Source organism: Drosophila bipectinata, chromosome 2L (assembly GCF_030179905.1).
Source record: "Drosophila bipectinata strain 14024-0381.07 chromosome 2L, DbipHiC1v2, whole genome shotgun sequence".
Lineage (NCBI taxonomy): Eukaryota > Metazoa > Arthropoda > Insecta > Diptera > Drosophilidae > Drosophila > Drosophila bipectinata.
Window position 1 is genome coordinate 21352433 of NC_091736.1, and position 17418 is coordinate 21369850.

The 17418-nt window shown below is 39.6% G+C and overlaps 5 protein-coding genes and 3 non-coding genes across 11 annotated transcripts; 2 read left to right on the forward strand and 6 right to left on the reverse strand.

Moving 5' to 3' along the window:
• Positions 1-678: 678 nt before the first annotated feature.
• On the reverse strand, positions 679-3675 carry LOC108121123 (uncharacterized). 4 transcript variants are annotated; one of them, XM_070277484.1, is made up of 4 exons: positions 3548-3672; positions 3251-3477; positions 957-1773; positions 679-892 (listed from the first exon to the last, which is right to left on the reverse strand). In XM_070277484.1, the coding sequence occupies exons 3-4, from the start codon at positions 1234-1236 to the stop codon at positions 771-773; spliced, it is 402 nt and encodes a 133-aa protein (XP_070133585.1). In that variant the 5' UTR covers positions 1237-1773; positions 3251-3477; positions 3548-3672; the 3' UTR covers positions 679-770. The 4 variants fall into 4 exon arrangements, with proteins under 4 accessions (XP_070133585.1, XP_070133587.1, XP_070133586.1 ...); XM_070277486.1 differs by having other exon boundaries at positions 3531-3629; XM_070277485.1 differs by lacking the exon at positions 3251-3477 and having other exon boundaries at positions 3548-3675.
• A 2312-nt stretch (positions 3676-5987) lies between these two features.
• LOC108121121 (uncharacterized) lies at positions 5988-7201 on the reverse strand. Its single transcript, XM_017235055.3, has 2 exons — positions 6172-7201; positions 5988-6109 (listed from the first exon to the last, which is right to left on the reverse strand). Exons 1-2 carry the CDS (start codon positions 6413-6415, stop codon positions 5988-5990), a joined length of 366 nt encoding a protein of 121 aa, XP_017090544.2. The 5' UTR covers positions 6416-7201.
• LOC108121120 (uncharacterized) lies at positions 6588-7133 on the forward strand. Its single transcript, XM_017235054.2, has 2 exons — positions 6588-6963; positions 7018-7133. The coding sequence occupies exons 1-2, from the start codon at positions 6588-6590 to the stop codon at positions 7131-7133; spliced, it is 492 nt and encodes a 163-aa protein (XP_017090543.2).
• Positions 7202-7207: 6 nt separating the features above from the next.
• TRNAS-AGA (transfer RNA serine (anticodon AGA)) lies at positions 7208-7289 on the reverse strand. Its single transcript has one exon. It is a non-coding gene; the product is annotated as a tRNA-Ser (tRNA).
• Positions 7290-7429: 140 nt separating this feature from the next.
• Positions 7430-13163, reverse strand: Hydr2 (abhydrolase domain-containing protein 2). The gene is made up of 5 exons (XM_017235063.3): positions 12583-13163; positions 9617-9786; positions 9199-9553; positions 8790-9139; positions 7430-8458 (listed from the first exon to the last, which is right to left on the reverse strand). Exons 1-5 carry the CDS (start codon positions 12735-12737, stop codon positions 8289-8291), a joined length of 1200 nt encoding a protein of 399 aa, XP_017090552.1. The 5' UTR covers positions 12738-13163; the 3' UTR covers positions 7430-8288.
• On the reverse strand, positions 8530-8611 carry TRNAS-AGA (transfer RNA serine (anticodon AGA)). Its single transcript has one exon. It is a non-coding gene; the product is annotated as a tRNA-Ser (tRNA).
• Positions 10016-10086, forward strand: TRNAG-GCC (transfer RNA glycine (anticodon GCC)). The gene has a single exon. It is a non-coding gene; the product is annotated as a tRNA-Gly (tRNA).
• A 2016-nt stretch (positions 13164-15179) lies between the features above and the next one.
• gkt (tyrosyl-DNA phosphodiesterase glaikit) lies at positions 15180-17397 on the reverse strand. Its single transcript, XM_017248277.3, has 5 exons — positions 17219-17397; positions 16606-17161; positions 16156-16545; positions 15504-16101; positions 15180-15440 (listed from the first exon to the last, which is right to left on the reverse strand). Exons 1-5 carry the CDS (start codon positions 17292-17294, stop codon positions 15309-15311), a joined length of 1752 nt encoding a protein of 583 aa, XP_017103766.2. The 5' UTR covers positions 17295-17397; the 3' UTR covers positions 15180-15308.
• Positions 17398-17418: the final 21 nt, after the last annotated feature.

The following is a 17418-nucleotide window of genomic DNA, read 5'->3' on the forward strand; positions in this document are numbered from 1 at the left end:
TATAAGACGGAACGGCCGGGATCGGCCGACTATATCCTATAGCTGCCATATAACTGATTGATCGGAAATGGTATAACTTCGGTGTTTTTAGAGTTAGAGAGCTGTGATTTTTGGTGATCGCTACTTTTGTCAAAATAATACGATCAAATTATGAACGAAATTTTATAAGAATCGGCCTTATCCGTATCCTATAGCTGCCATATAACTAAACACTCGGAAATGACCCAACTTTCGTGTTTTTTAATATAGAAAGCTGGAACTTTGTACAGATTCTATTTATCGTCAGTTCATTCGACCTACCAAATTTTACCAAACAATCGGCCGACTATAGCTATCATAAAGAACTTAAAGATCGGAATCGGTGTTTGGTAAAAATACCAACTTTGGTATTTTTAAAGATAGAAGCTTGGGATATTTTTTAAGTTTTTTTTATTGTAATAAATTGGTTGTATTATGATACTCTCATAAGGGTCGACCAACTATATTCGATGTTTGCGATGTATATCCGGTTTAAACTGCAAGAGTATATCAATTTTGGATCCACCCGAAGTTAGATTTCCTTTCTTGTTTAAATTAATTCAGAAATTATAATTATTAATATAGAAATTATTTCTAAGAATATGGATCGTCCATCGGTAACATGCTTTCACAGGCTTACAAGTGGAGGCATATTTTTAGATTTTACAATCGAGGAATATCTTACAGATGAAGAAAATAATAAAAACCGAAATGTATGGGTGCTGGTTTGAATTAAGGAATCGAACATTTATTTAGAAACACACATCTGTGACGTTTTGTTGACAAAACAGGTTGCAGCAGTTTATACGCTTATGCGTGTCTTCGTTTACCTTCAAGCACTGTTCATGACAGAGGGTGGGAAGCCACAAAAGATCTGGAATTAAATACATCAAGGATAAGAAAACTCTTTTGAAAGGTCCGATATTTTCAGTTCTTACCAAGCTTATTCTTTCGACCGCGCCATGCGTTAATATTGTCGACTTCAGCCCGACAAGAGACGACCCAGTTGCAGGGCTTATCCCACTCCGAGCACGTAAAGTCGCAGACGCAGACATGGGCGGCCCTGCCTTCGCACAGGCAGTTCCAATTATTGACGACAGGACACAGTGATTGTTGGCAGGCCAAGACCTTCTCCGAAACCACAAAAAGCAGCAGCAAGCCCAAAATAATTTTAGCAGCCATCGCGAAAAGACCTCGATAGAGTTTGGAGCCAGGCATCGCCTTATATAGTCTACCAATGGAGACAACGTACTATTTTTAACTTTGTCTGGTAAACAATTGCGCAAACATTTGGCTTATTTTTAGCGGGTCAGGGTATATAAGGAGGACTTATGTTGGTAATTAACCAGTAAGTTTCCATCAACATGGGTGCCGCACGAAGCCTGCTGATCCTCCAATTCTTGGCCTGCCTTCTGGTCGTTTCGGTTTCAGGATGCCGGGTCATTTCTCCCTGGAGAAGTCTCTGTGAGTCCTACGTAGGATTGAATGGCTGCGTCGACAATGGGAAGTGGGAGCCAAAGCTCCCGCCACGGGACAACACCTGCTGTGGTCCCCAGTGCCGCTACACGGCCCTGGAACCCCCAGCGACTCCTCCTCCATGCGGCTGCGAAGAAAAAAAATGTCGATGCATTCTAGACACCAGTTGCGGGAAGGGAAAACCAACGCTGCCCTTCAGTTACCAATGCCTGACAGACTCCGAATTGGCAAAGGAAAACGCACAAAGGAAGTTAGACGGCTATGCTCGTGAGTAAAAATCTAAAAAAAAAAAAGTACTTTCTATTGAATCACATTCCAATCTCCTTAGAACTGCTGAGTATTGATAACTGGTGCAACGAAACCTGCATTTCCAAAAATTTTAAGTGCGGTATTAATTGCTGTTGCCGTGAAATGTGTCCCAAGCGTTTCTGTAAATTTTCTACACCTCCTCCACCAAAATGTTGATTAAATCAGAAATGGAAGAAACCCAATTATACGTTTTCATTAAAACTTGATTAAAGCAAAACATTTGATTCATTAAATTTCCATCTCTAAGTAAGAAAATGGGGGGTTTTCGTGGTTTATTTTTCCAGAAATGTTAAAGTCCTCAAAAGAGAACTATATTCCTATATTTTAAATAAAATGCAGTTTGTAATTTTAAAATTTTAAACCGTCCAAGGCTGACTTAAGTCCTTGGTTTAAAAGCTCCATAAAAATGTCGTAAGGTATTCTACTACCTTTATGTCCTCACCAACTCTTGCTACATATTTGACCGTATTCGAGTCTGTTTCCCATATAAAATTGGAGATGCCTAACCAAAATTTGTATATCGACAAAATTATGTCTGACTCTCGGCCAAGCATCGTCAATTTTTTGAATGACCTCTGATTTCCAGTCTTGGCTCATTAATGGGCCCATCCTCATTATACCCTTGCAGAGGGTATAATTATTTTGATCAAAAGTGTGCAACGCAGAGAAAGAGATATCTCGAAACCTATAAGGTATATATTCTTGATCAGGATCATCTCCTGAGTTGTGTTGAGCATGTCCGTCTGTCCGCCGTCCGTCTGTTCATCTGTATGTTTCTACGCAAACTAGTCTCTCAGTTTTAAAGCTATCGACTTGAAAATTCGCACACAACCTTCTTTTATTTGCAGTATAAAAGTCGAAATCCACCGGGATCGACCGACTGATCGGTATAACTTTGGTGTTTTTAGAGTTAGAGAGTTCGAATTTCGCATAAATGCTATTTGTGAATCGTATAGGCAAAATAATTCGACCTATCAATTTTCATAAGGATCAGCCAACTATATTCTATAGCTGCCACATAACTGAACGATCGGAAATGGTATTTGGTAAAAATACTAACATTGGTATACTAATATTGGTATACTAAGACAGAAGCTTGGGATTTTTTCATAGATTATGTATTGCAATAAATTGGTTTAATAATAATATTCTCAAAGGAATCGTCCGATATCCGATGTTTGCGATGTATATCCGATTTTAACTGAAGAGTATATCAACTGCGGCTCCACCCGAAGTTAGCTTTCCTTTCTTGTTTTTGTATGAAATGTGGTTCTCTAATAATCCTCTCTTCCTGATCCCCTCGAAACGGAAACTGAAATATGGATCGTGTTCAAGGATCTTTGGGTTTTAACTGTGACACTGAATAAAGTCAAAGGAAAGTTATCTTTTATTTAACAATGGTCTGAAAGTTTTGACGAGCCTTTCGATAATAACACTTGTTATATACCTACGATTCATCCTATCCTGGAAAATTGTCCTAGGATTCTGGAAATTTTGTTTATACCCCATACTCGTAGAGTAGAAAGGTATATTGCATGATAGGAAATTTGACCACTTTTTCTAGCATAAAATCATTTTTTAAAAGTTAAACAATTTAAATAATTTTAACTGCATATCATTCACAATAGATAAATTTTAAATGTTGCATACTATAAATTTCAATAGATGGAGCCACTGCGAAGAAATCAGCTATTATATTGAACACAGCTGTTGATGTTTACATTTACATGAGCTTAAAACTTACGATTTTGGGTGCGATTTTAAAACCCGAATAGTAAAATCAAAAGTTTTGAAATGAATACTTTTCATTGGGGTTTGTTTTATGTGTTTGTGTATGTGAAGTGTCCAAAAAACTTGTGTTGTCCTTTTAAAAAATCGAAAATGTAAGTAGCAAAGCAAACAAGCAAGAAAATTTATAGAATTAAATCTAATTTTTAACAAAAAAGCAAAGCTAACTTCGGGTGGAGCCGAAGTTTATATATTCTTGCAGTTAAACCGGATATATATCGCAAACATCGGATATAGTTGGCCGATCCTTATAAGAATATGATAATATAACCCAATTTATTATAATACAAAACCTAAAAATGTCCCAAACTTCTATCTTCAAAAACACGAAAGTTGGGCCATTTCCGATCAATCAGTTATATGGCAGCTATAGGATATAGTCGGCGGATCCGGGCCGTTCCGACTTATATACTGCAAAGGAAAGAAGGGTGTGTGCAAAGTTTCAAGACGATAGCTTTAAAACTGAGAGACTAGTTCGCGTAGAAACAGACAGATAGACGGACAGACAGACGGACAGACGGAAATGCTCATATCAACTCAGGAGGTGATCCTGATCAAGAATATATATACTTTATAGGGTCGGAGATGTCTCCTTCACAGCGTTGCACACTTTTGGACAAAATTATAATACCCTCTGCAAGGGTATAAAAATTAAAAGATTTTTTAATTTACAAAAAAAATAACCACACCTACTTTGCCAAAAGAAGACTATGGCTTTACAAAACACTAAATAAAAACCAAATTGAAATATCTAGCTTAGTTTTTGAGTTAGAATGTTTTTCATTTTCAAGGGAATTGAGAATGTTTTTTCATGTTTTCAGGGAAAAATGGGCAGTGCCACGCTCACAATCAAATCTTAAATCTATTGATCACGTGAACTCAAATCAATATATATTCTTGATTAGCATCACCAGCCGAGTCGATATACCCAAGTTCGTCTATCCGTCCGTCGGTCTGTTCATATGAACGCATGGATCTCAGAAACTACTTATACATAAGAGATGCCCACGCAGTTCAAGTTTGTTTCACATATTTTCCACGCCTCCTTCAGGCCCCACAAATCGTGAATTTCTGTATCGCCGGTACTAGAAATTTTGAAAAACTTTTGATGCCAAACTATTTTTATACTTAATATATGTATATCTAAAAAGCATCTCAATCGGCCGACTTTTGGAAGACATATACCTACAGATATATAGTATATAAAACAGAAATCTCGTTGTAGCGAAAAGGAGCCAAAGTGGATAATTTTTAGAGGAGCTATAGCCTTTTTAATCTGTTTCTACTGAATCGGTAGTATTGCCGAAGGTAGCGCAAAAATATGCAACAAAAATTGTTTCCGAAAATTCATGCCGTTAAAGTTTAAATTTTAAAAGGTAGTTAAAGTGTGGGTGGAAAAGATGAGTAAGTTGAGTATGAGTAATATAGTCGGAAAACTCCGCTAAAGCCGAATCGAGTTTCCCGACTATAGCCATCCTTTCTTTTTCATCCTTTACTGTTTATTTGAATTTTTATTAATTATATTTTTAGAAACGTTTCGAAAAAATCAATAATATTGATAAATGTATGCCAAAGGTCACCATACTTTTAAGCCAAAAACAGTTAAATAAATAATTTTAACAATAAAAAGAATTGTGTGCCATGTGTGCACATACGCAAATAATGTGTGAACTTTAATTATTTAATAATCTTAATCTTCCATAAACAGCTCTTGAAAGTTCAAAGTAAAAATGTTGCAGTGGCACGTGTGTAAGTACTAGGGAGAACCTTGAAATATAATGAGTTTTTTTTATAAAAAACAACAAAAGCAAACTTCGGGCGGAGCCGAAGTTAATATGCCCTTGTAGTTATAGGATATAGATATAGTAAATCGATTCTTATGAAAGTTTTAATATAAAACCAATTTACCAATCTTTCAGTCTAGAACTTCTTTAAAAACCATCCAATGAATATAAACTCTGTGAAGTCTCTGAGACCTACGTGACAGACAGACGGACATGGGTACATCAAGTTGAATATTTATGCCTTTCACAAGTATACATATGTACATATGTATATAACTTATGAATTCGAAGATAATTTCTTCTGAATTATCAATTCTGTTATTATCTAGTTCAACAGTAAGCCGATTATATTTAATGTTCAAAATTGAATATTAAATGAATAGCAGTATCTGCGAAGTTCGAGTTTTATTACAGAAGTAAAGCTCTCAATAAATTTTTTTCTTTGAAAAAGTATTAAAGAATTGAAGGTTGATTTTCCTAGTTCTTGAATTTGTAACTTGTTTTTTGCCCTTTGGTGTTAGTCCCACAGCCCATTCAGTAATTTTCATGAAAATTAAAATTAAATTTTATTTAAAATTTGTAAATTTAAACTTTAAAATATGATTTATTTATTTAGAAGCACACATCCCTTGTGCCGTTTTTGCAGAACAAGTTACAGCAATTCCTGTGCTTATGAGTGTTAACATTAATTTCCAGGCACTGCTTATAGCTCCGGTTGGGAAGAATGAAAATGACTGGAAAAGATGAGAGAACAATCTAATTGTCTAACATTGGAAGTATTGATAAGTGGACTCACTCAGCTTGTTCTTGTTTCTGCGAATGTCGTTGATGTCCTGGATTTGTGCCTGGCAACTGACCACCCAGTTGCAGGGCTTGTCCCAACCCGAGCAGGTGAAATCGCAGACACACATGTGTGTGGTGTTGCCCTTGCAAAGGGAACAGTTGTTCGTGACGACGGGACAGAGATCCTTCTTGTGGGACAGGCCTTCCTTTGAGGCGACAAAAAGGAGCAGCACGCCTAGTAGAATTTGGAAGCCCATAGCGAACTATATTCAATCAAGAGTGATCCAAGAAACCTCCTTTTATAGTCCGCCGATGGAAGAAGTTTACAATTTTGCTCAACAGTTGTGCAAATATTTCACGCTCTTGGCCTAGTGGCAGGGTATATAAGAAGGCAATCAGGGTTCATTCCGTACGATGTTACTAGCTACCATGGGCGCCACACGCAACCTGCTTATCTTTCACTTCTTTTCCTGCCTTCTCGTAGTCTTGAGTGAGCCATGCCGGGTAAAGTGTCCCTGGAAGACTCTCTGCCAAACATACACGGGAAAGAACGGATGCGTGGATGATGGTGTCACAGAGCCCCCTCTTCCGCCCAGGGACAATACCTGCTGTGGACCCCATTGCCGCTACACGGCTGAAAATGATCAGGAAAGTGGTCCTTGCAACGATACGGCAAGATGGCGCTGTCTTCTGGACACCCACTGCGGAATGGGCAACGTCACAAACCTGCCCTTCACCTACAACTTTCTGAGTGACTGCCAGCTGCAATCCAAAAACGCGGAGAGGTTATCCAAAGGCTATGCCCGTGAGTTGATATGCTTATAAGAATCTCATTCGCCTATAATGGTTTTTTTCACAGGTTATCTGAGTTTTCCGTGGACTAAAGACACGTGCGAGGCACAAAACTACAAATGTGGCATCAATTGCTGTTGCCGCGAAAAATGTCCTACTCTCTTCTGCAAATTTCAAAAATGATTATGATATTATGAAATTAATTTTAGACAGTTTTACAAAATAAAAATAAGAATAAAAAAAAAGTCAACTATTTTCGCAGTCGGTAGGATTCGAACCTACGCTCCCAGAGGGAATCTGATTTCTAGTCAGACGCCTTAACCGCTCGGCCACGACTGCTTGTGAGTGACGACGTCATATTCCCAATAATGTTGTTCTCGACATCAAAATGTAAAATGGAAACAAGGCTGCCAGATCTTATGAAAATTGTGGAAGAGAACTTACATATAAGCTTTTCATTTTCAAATAAAAGGTAATACTTGTATTTAACTGTTCTTTATTGAATTGTACATTTATAAATACATTCACAAATACATTTATAAATATTCTAGTATACTTCTATTACATGGGTAAACAAATCGCATTTTATTTGACTATCAACATGGTAAAGATCAGAAAACGTACAAAAAAAAATCGTAGCCATCGATGGGCGAAATTCCTTTTGGTTATTCTTTTGGTTGATTTCGTGAAATGCATCGTAGTACAAAATAAATAATTTAAATAATGCGGTCATACACTTATAAAACGAAGTCTACAATAAGGCATTTTTGTTTCTATTAATTATTCATGGTATGGTGCGGGAGTTACTTATAATTTATAATTACTGTTGTACATCAATTTGTGTGTCCGGTGCGTCGTGTACATTTCTCGTATCAAAATATACATACATAATTAAAACATGTTAGATCACAAATCAAAATGCTAATAAATAGGAATTTTCTTATACATAAGTACATTGTTATATGTTTCTTGCATGAACTAACTAAGGTACAGTAAAACTGATATATCGTGAATGTTTGGCTGCTCCAAAATTTGCAAAAACCTTACAAAACTATTGTCCAAAACGATCTCAAAACGGCGTAGCAAAAACGGCGATTTCTCGGTTTTAAATGCACTTTTTAAAGTGTACATCAATTTCTTGTTAATTTTGCGTCTGCGGCTGATAATTTTTACTTGCTTTACATCAATATATGGTATAACTATATGTATGGGTTGTTCTTGGATCGGCCTCAACTCGACGTTCTTCAAGATTCATTTTCGGCTGCGACAACCAATTTTGACACAAAATCATTTAATAGAGTCGTGTAGTTAGAGTGTGCGCATGGACAAACTGGTGACTCAATTAGCCACCTTGCCGACATCGGCCTGCATCATGACCAACGATCCCACCATGGCCACTAATGTACGATCCAGCCAGGTCACGGGATTCGGATAAACGAAACCGCCTTCATAGAAGCCCAGGTGGCCGCCATGGGCAACTTCAACGTATGCCGCATTCTGTCGAGTGCCTGAAAAGAAATAAAATATTCAATATAACAATAATAAAAATAAAATAAAAAGAAAAAAAAGAAAGCCAAATCGCAGTCGGTAGGATTCGAACCTACGCTCCCAGAGGGAATCTGATTTCTAGTCAGACGCCTTAACCGCTCGGCCACGACTGCTTGTTGTGAAGCTTGGTCAATGTGCCGACTAATGCCGATTGGAAACTGAGGAATGCTTCTGCGCGTTGCACACGTCGACGCTTCACAACACTGACATTCCACCGTCTTCAAAATTTGGCGGCAAATAAAATTACCAAAAGAAAACAAAAAATTATTTATGAAAAGTGTTAATACTAACTTGCATATTCCTTAATGGGATTCAGCAAGTCCTCCGGAATCAATGGATCGTCCTTGGCATTAATGAAAATCATGGGCTTCTGAATGGTTTCCAAGTAAAAATATGAAGAGCTCCACTTGTACAGCTCCTGAGTGGAAGAGAAGTTATAGACACGCCTCGTGTAAGCTTCATCTAGTTCTGGCAGAGTAGCAGCGGCGATGATTTCCCGCTCGTTGAGGTTGTGGCGGGCCTTTACTTCATCCGATAGCAGGACATGGCGGTGCCTCAAGATAATGCTCTTCACATTCTCCGTCATAATGTACAAATAGAAGCGTCTGAAGTTCTGCCAGTTCAGTAGCCACTTGGTGCCCCTACAGTAGATGATATATGGGTCAAAAGTCCCTCTTTAAAAGTTACAAACACAACTCACTCGACGGCATTGTAGCCCTGGCAAATGGATATCCCTCCGATGACATTGTTGGGTTTGGTCTTCTGGCTCTCGCCCATGTACTTGGTCACCAGATTACCGCCCAGACTGAAACCTACTGCCACGATCCGACTTTGCTGGTACTTCTGATGCAGGTGCTCCACCATGGCGGCAAAGTCCTCCGTGTGTCCGTACGTAAAAATCCGCGTCGACGTCACTTGGACACTGCGCAGCGCTCCAATGTGGTTCAGTACCGCACAGCGATAGCCATTGCATTGGGCCAAATGGACAAAAGTACGAATATAGACCGATTCCGAACTGTTGGCTATGCCTGGGCAAATGGCCACTGTGATGTCATCTAAGGGCAGCGGGAAAACCCTGTTAGCACCTTCATAGGGTTCTGTGAAACCTCGCTACTTACGTTCATGCTCGTTGAGTGGCTGGTACAAGTCGTAGGTTAATGTGGAGCCATCCTGCAGGGACAGATAAACGCGCTCGCCCAAAGGCCAAGGACAGCGCACTCGGCCCACAATGCTGTGCAAAACGGTCTGGACATGACCACTGAAGCCCCAAAGCCGTGGTGGGACATATCTAAAAGATTCATGTACAAATTTTTAGGTTTATACACCAAATTTATTTCCCCACAAGAAGTTTTGATTATATATCTGTTATGTGTTATACGAGTGTTATTCATATAATTCTAATCAGTCAACCTTATTTGATAAAAACAAATATAAAAGCACCCATTCGTTTGGTCTGACTAGCCACTGGAGATAGTTGGGAAGGTAGAACTGGTAACTTTGCCGCCATCCATACACAAGCATCGGTGGTTCAGTGGTAGAATGCTCGCCTGCCACGCGGGCGGCCCGGGTTCGATTCCCGGCCGATGCAAACCAATTTTTTTTCTATTTTCTTTTTTTTTTCTAGCCTTGACATTGTGTGTTGAAATATGGCAGCTAAAGTAAATATATCCAGTCTGTTAGCAGGCAATTTGCCAATTTTGACCACATTAAAATTGGATTCTGATTTTCAATGGGATGAGTTACAAAACCAAGCTAAATATAAGCTAATAGACAGACAAGGGAACGGCATTAGAGCCAATTGAACCTAATTGGGCACGCAACAATACAGTCTTTATTTAGGTGGGAAGATGCATGGGGAAAAATCACGACGCAGTCACGTGTTCTGCTAAAAATCATGTATTTAGTTGAAATAGATCCGCTGAAATTGTTTTCAACGAAATATAAATATAGTTTATAGAAATAAAACGATCTAATGCAATTTTTTCAGTGTCAGCCGTGCAAAAACGTGCCACAAATTTGTGTATTCAGATGTGTGTGCCCAGTAACGGTGGCCATTCAATTATGACCAATCAAAGTACAAGTGAAGAGTGCATGGAAAGGGGCTGCCTCCCTTGGGAACTAACCCAGCTTGCAGCTGATACATTTTTTATAAGAGTCCAACATGAATTTCCAAACATCAATCAATATGCGACCTCAAAAGGTGAGGTATTGATGTGTGAAGAACTTTCAAGTCGTCAGGGGGAGTCTTCCACTCCTCTACAAAGAACAACTGTCATTTTGTATCTTTCACACACATATGAAATGTTTGAACGACAATAAAAGTTAAAAGCATGCAAATATTGTAAACATCAGTCTGGATGACTCATCGTAGCATTCTGAATGTCGCACCCCTTGCAGTAATCACCTAAAAACAGTGGTGGCTATGAAACTAGAAACCACTGGTTGCATGAGCTGTGCAATTTGCGAGCTACTATGTAGTTTCTATTGCATAACAAAATGGATCATCGTTTTAAGGAAAAGTACCTTTTTCTTGTCAACAATACTATTACATTGTTAGCTTTGGGGTTGACTTCACCTGATCACGACATGGGAGCGTGAGCACCTCCAAAAAAGACATTAGTTAGCTAAGAACTGAGCTCATCTTCCAACCGGTTTCAAGATTTGGACCAGTCACCAGGAGAGAGGGGATGAAACTATCTCCCCAGCCGGGCCGATTTCTTACGCAATCTTTGTTGTCAAACAAAGCGGCAGCCGAGTGGGCACTGCGCCAAACCAAAACACTCTCAGGTATTGCCGGCATTTGAATGGGTCTATATGGCTACAGCTACGTGTTGCCGGCACTTCTTTCTATACTACACTGAACTATGTATATCTTGGAATTACCCCCTCGCGATTATGGTTGCTAGGCGTTAGTTAACGTCTCTAGCTTCCTACCGAACTGCGTAATAATGGGCCGGACTTTGCCCTGGATTTCTTTTTATTACTCCTTATCGCCTCTTCTGCCAGACACACAGTAAAATAAATTGAAATTTTAAAAAAAGATTAATCTGAATTCCATTTACTCATGCGGTTGGACAAAAAAGCAAAAATTGCCAAAAGCTTTCACAGATTTAGCGCAAAGAAAAGTAAAGGCGGAAAAATTTCCAGGCGCGTGTCCACAGCCAAAGGAAAAAGTTAGTCCAGGTGTCCATTTTGTACAAAATAAATATTTACAAAAATAAAACCATAAACATATTTGTCTTTTAGGTTCATTACTCTGATAACCTGCCCTCTCATGTGTGACTATGTATTTTTAATTAAATATTTTCCCGCGATAACCTTAGAATATTTTTAACCTGTGACAGGAAGAGCCCACCCTGCGGTTAAGGGTTTTATTGTTTCGCCGATAATGGAAACCTCGTAAAGCAACAAGTCTGTATCGAGAGGCATGTGTCAGCCAGCGCTGATAGCGAATAAAACTTATAGAATACCACTAGACTTTATTAATCGCAAATGTATTCACCGACTATGAAGGAGAGTTTAAAATAATTTCCAGCAGAAGGTTTATTGACTAATTGCCATTAATGATTCATTGTTTAGCAGCTGGGAATTCGACAGAATGCCCGAAACAATATATCATACACATCAGTATAATAGTAAATTAGCCATTTGCGATAATCAGAAGTAATTGCAGATTTGTTTAATAACATTGGCAATTATGCTGCCTGGTCGACTAATATTTTGCTGTGGCCGTAGTATCAATAGCGAAGAAAAGTGACTAATATACAGATAACTACAACTTATGAAAGAATATTTATAAATAACTATCAAGGGGGTCATCTCATCTAACTATCATCTCCAACATTTTGGTAAATATTTGTCTTTTTTTCACATTTGATGTACTTTTTTAACGGCCTCTGCTGTAAAGACTGTAATTGATGGGTGTGCTGTTATTACGGGCACATCTGTATGTGCCCGAGTTAAGATTTCGCCTGGTTCCAGTGCGCCTGTGTGGGTGGGTGTGACATACTCCATACATATTTATGGAAAAAACCTAAACAATCCCTAATACCGGTGGGTCCATTTGACGGAAGGCGTTACTTACGGTTCCCTTAGTACGGGTGCGATTTTGTAGAGGCAGTCGAGGAACTGGGGGTCCAAGCACCACACACTGGGCTTCAGGGGCTGGCTGTGGACATTCAATATCCGGAACAGGATGCACACGAATACGGCGATGAGCGTCAGGAAGGCGGGAGACATGGTGCTACTGCCTCCGGAGCTGTGGCACTCCCGATCGACACTTCTCCCTTGGTGGGGCTCCTTTCAGGCTGCGTCTGTTTGTGTCAGTGTACTTTTGTGTGATTTTGGGTGTCTGTTTGCTGTTTGCTCCGCGGAGCTGTGGAAAATATGTAAACTTTTCACGCGAACCGGATTTTTGATTTGAACGGGAAACGTCTCGAAAACTTAGCCTGCTTGGAGTGCTGTTTATTTTATTCCAAAATATCAATATTCCTTATATGAAAATTACACTAATGAATTGGTCACATAGAGGTGGCACAAATATCAAAAAAACACAATGTTTTTTTTATATTTTATTATGTATTGCCGGCTGACAAGTGGGACGCGCGTTCAGCTACTTCCAGAGACGACTTCACATTTTCCTTCCATATACACCCGATTGATAAACATATGCCATTTAGAGTGACCAGGCTAGTGGATTCTAAAAAAGACAAGAACGAGTGCCAGTATTGGGCAATTTCGAGCAGAAATTTAGATTTAAACGGAGCCCGCGAGCGTAGCTGATCTCTACGTCCATCTTCCATCTCCTTCCACCTGTGATCTCCTCCCAGGCAATGGCCCCAATTTACAGCTCGGCCACTGGCTCCCCATGTGGACAGTCTCCACTGGTTTATCAGTGCCTTACTTCGCCGGCGACGACTCATCCTTGTTATAAAAATTTATATTCTGAGAAAAAAGAATTAATTTTAGTTATAAATAAACAAATGCAAACATAAAATAATTACACCATAGTTTATTATTTTAATCATTTTGGTTTTTTAATTAAATTATGAATTTTAAATTTCAGTTCAGTAATATTTTTTAGTTTTGTTTTGAATTTCAACTAGTACTCGATACTTTTCCTTTTTTTTTAACTTGGTTAATACTAATTTATGGAAAATGCAAATGACTCATCTTAAATATGAGCAAGTAAATATATATATAAAAACACAATAATTATTAATAATATAATAATCGAATATCATAAATAGATACATTGGCAACCCTATAATGGCCGAATATTTACTATTTTGGCGCCAATTTGTTTTTAACTTGTTTTGAATTTGTTTTAATAAATTGCGATTAAAATGAACTATATCAATTCATTGGCAATATAATTTGATTTCACATATTCTTTTCTGACATGGTTAAAAAGAAGAGAAGCGACTCTGCGAGAGGGGTTCACCATCATTGAGAGCAATCTCCAGTTTGTCATGGTGAACGAACCCTTTTTTTTATTATTCGATGAGTTCACCATAAACATCGAATTTTGAGGGCCATTTGCAAATTATCTATTTGCGAACTGTAAGTAATAAATAATATTATGTATTATGTTTGTGTAAATGAAATTCATTTTTATAGGCATCAAGTGGCATGGAAAAGATGGGTTCGGCTGCTATTTTGCAGGGAATCCAATCGGCCCTAAACAGCATAAGGAAAACCCCGAGCTGACCTCCAAATTGGCCGGCGCTGTGGCAGACAAATGCACCGCCAATCTGGAGGCCATTCAATATCTGCAGCATAATGGGATTCCAGTGCTGTACGACTTGAACCACTTCTGTGGTTCACATTGATGAGTTTGCCACCCATCTCATCACACACTCTCCAAGAGGAATTTTGCTCAAATCCTCTTGGATTTCAAAAGGCTGGTTGAGGAAAATGTACCCTCAGCCTTACGTGACCGCTACAATGAGGAGGTAAGTTTCTCAAAATAAATTAGTATAATAATATTATTCATTTTTTTTCATTACTTCTAGCGACTTGTCCTTGAGGCCCTTTTTAGGAATTTGTTTAACAAATTCTAAACTAGATCTTTCACCATAAGGTGGGTCAACTCCAACCACCTACCGAGAGTGGGGGCCAGGCTAGCCAACAAAGTGCACATCGGTGCCGAGGATGGACTTCATAAACATCCGGCCCTTGCAGATCCAAATGAGGCAGTTGTATTTGTGGCAACGTTGACAACTGTTCCAAAATATGAAGGTGTCGCGGTTACTACTATTAATAATTGGCCGATGAATAAATTTTTAATATTTAGAAAATAGAACACCATTCTCTGCTTCTGTTAAAAAAATCAAAGTGGGCTGCCGATGAAAAGCTTAGTGCTTAAATAGTTCTATGGAATGCATTACTCCATCGATAAAAAAGCCCCATATATTAAGAACCATCATATGTATCTCTCATAAATTATAACTATTATCTCATATTTATAAGTATATCTTTATTTTTAGTAACTTTCTGTAAAACTTTTCAATTTTTAAAGTCCTTTCAAGGGTGCCCAGAATTGGGAACAAAATTTTCTCAAAATGCCAATCATTAAATTGAGCTTTTCTGCTTGAAGGACATTAAGAATCAACAAAGATGTACTTCCCGATCTTAACGAGATTATCTTTTTTGCCAAACCATTTCAGGCCCGCTTTGGAATTTCGATGCATCAGATTTATAAACAAAAAAATTGTAAGCATAATAATGGAAAAAATAAATAAATACTTTAACTTAATCTAACAAACACACAAAATGTAAGCTGATGTGGCTAACAAAATTTAAAGAACCTCAACCCTGAAGGTAATCCATTAGAAAAGGTTTATCATCGGGAGCGTATGGGGTCAAAGGGACATCGTAGGGCAGCGGAAAGGCTGGCACGCCATCTCTATTATTCCCCAAAGGAAAAGTATCCTCTCCCGTCTGAAAAATATTAAGAATTGTAGTAAATCCATTTTGTAAATCTAAAGAATTCAACAAGCTCACCACAAATCTGGGCAGGAAGAGGACACCAGCCTCGTAGTTGGCGATTCGCAGGCAGGGCTGAATGTTCGAGCTTTTATTGAAGCAGCCCCAGGCTGCCTTCGAGAGGTTGGCCGAGGTCAACACAAACCAGTACACGGACTGATCCTCCAGGTTGTAGCGGGTATAGGTTTTTATATGCGGCATCGCTCGTGAGCGATAGCGATCGTTGGACTTCCACTGATGCAGGTAGTCTTTCAGCCACGGCTGCTTGTCATTAGTGTTTTTCCCATAAGGCAGACAGCCGCCGCCCAGCATTCCGTCGTGACTCCCCGAAACGTTTCCAAAACTGGGATAGATCATCTTGAAGGCCGGCATCTGCCGCAGTACTCCCAAAGGCGTGGAGTCCTTTTTGAGGCTGTTAACGAAGTCCTGCTGGATCCAGGCCTGAACGTTGGCTCCCAGGCTCCCGATGCTGGAACTTTGGCAAACGACGGGTATGCGATCGTTGATGGGAGCAGCGTGCTTTGCCAGAAGGGCTCCCAGGCGGGCGTGACCCCAAGGATGGCCTCGTACGGTGCTTTCACGATGACCCCCAGGTACGGATCCCACAAAGAAGACACTGAGGGATATGAATTTAAGTTAATTATAACAGGTTCCTGGTATAATAGCTCACTTGATGGCACTGAAGTCACTCTTTCTAATTCGCGCAATCCAGGGCTGAAGTTGGCTTATTTTGTACTCCACCAGGTAGAGCATCAGGTCCTGCTTGAAGCCTGTCTGACTCTCGCCCGCCCCTGTATCCGCGTCCTCAGGTAACGCGGTCAGTTTCGGGCTGATCCACACACCCTGCGTGCGGTTGTGCCAATCGTCCTCGTACAGGTTCGCTGTAGAAATTACCACCCGCATGGAACCATCGCTATAGGCCAGCAGCATCATTTTTGTGTGGGAGGTGGCAAAGGGGGTCGGCATTTTGACACCTATGGCCGTAACCTGCGGCTTGAACTTGCCGATGCTCAGAAGCTCCGGGGATTCGTCGCCGTACAGCACTAGAAGGGGCTTATCACTGTAAGAAGTGGACATCAGATAAGAACTAATATATATACAAAAGAAACAAAGATCTTACAGAATCCCCGCAAAGTAATAATGACCCAGAAGCCAGCCAATGTCCACCATAAAGTTAATCTGAACACTGCTCTCGATCTCGCCTAGACTCTCATCAAGGATTTCCTGCAGCGTTACACTCAAAGGTTCGGAGTGAGTGGGCTTCGAGTCAGTAATGGCGGTAAGGAACATGTTATAAGGAGCAGCCTGCTCCAGTTTTTTGGCCATTCCCCCTTTTTCTATCACAACGGGTATGTAGTCCTTAATGTTTTTGGCTAGCTTTTGTTTTTTGGCCAAACGAGAGCTGTCTTGGGATGAGGCACCAAATGAACTTGTAGTTGTCGCAGTTGACGAGGCGGAAGAACTGGAAGAGGCGCCACTGAAGGATCCGGAGCTGGAGGAAGCAGCCGTTGCCGGCGGCTTTGGTTCTGAACGATTCGGTTCCTTCTCCCTTTTGGCTCCCTCCTTAGGAAACAGCTTCTCCAAAAGCTTTAACTGGGTGTGTATAAGCTCGTTTGAGTATTTTGCGGGGATGTCATAGTCCCCAGCTCCATTACCACTTTTATAAATCGCATCCACTTAAGATATACATAAGAATGTTAAGTTGATTTTTTGCTTTATTTTCTTGCACTTACAATGCGCGTGCGAAAACTCCCCAAAATGGATTGGGTTCTTTCTGTAGCACTTCTCGCCGTATGGACACTCCTTCATCTTCTTTAAATTTAAGAATTAAAAAACAAAGAAAATTTGTAAACAACAAAATTAATTTTGCAAACGCTACGACAAAAACAAAGCGCGCTCAGCTGGAGGTGGCATTGGGTCGATAAAACAAATA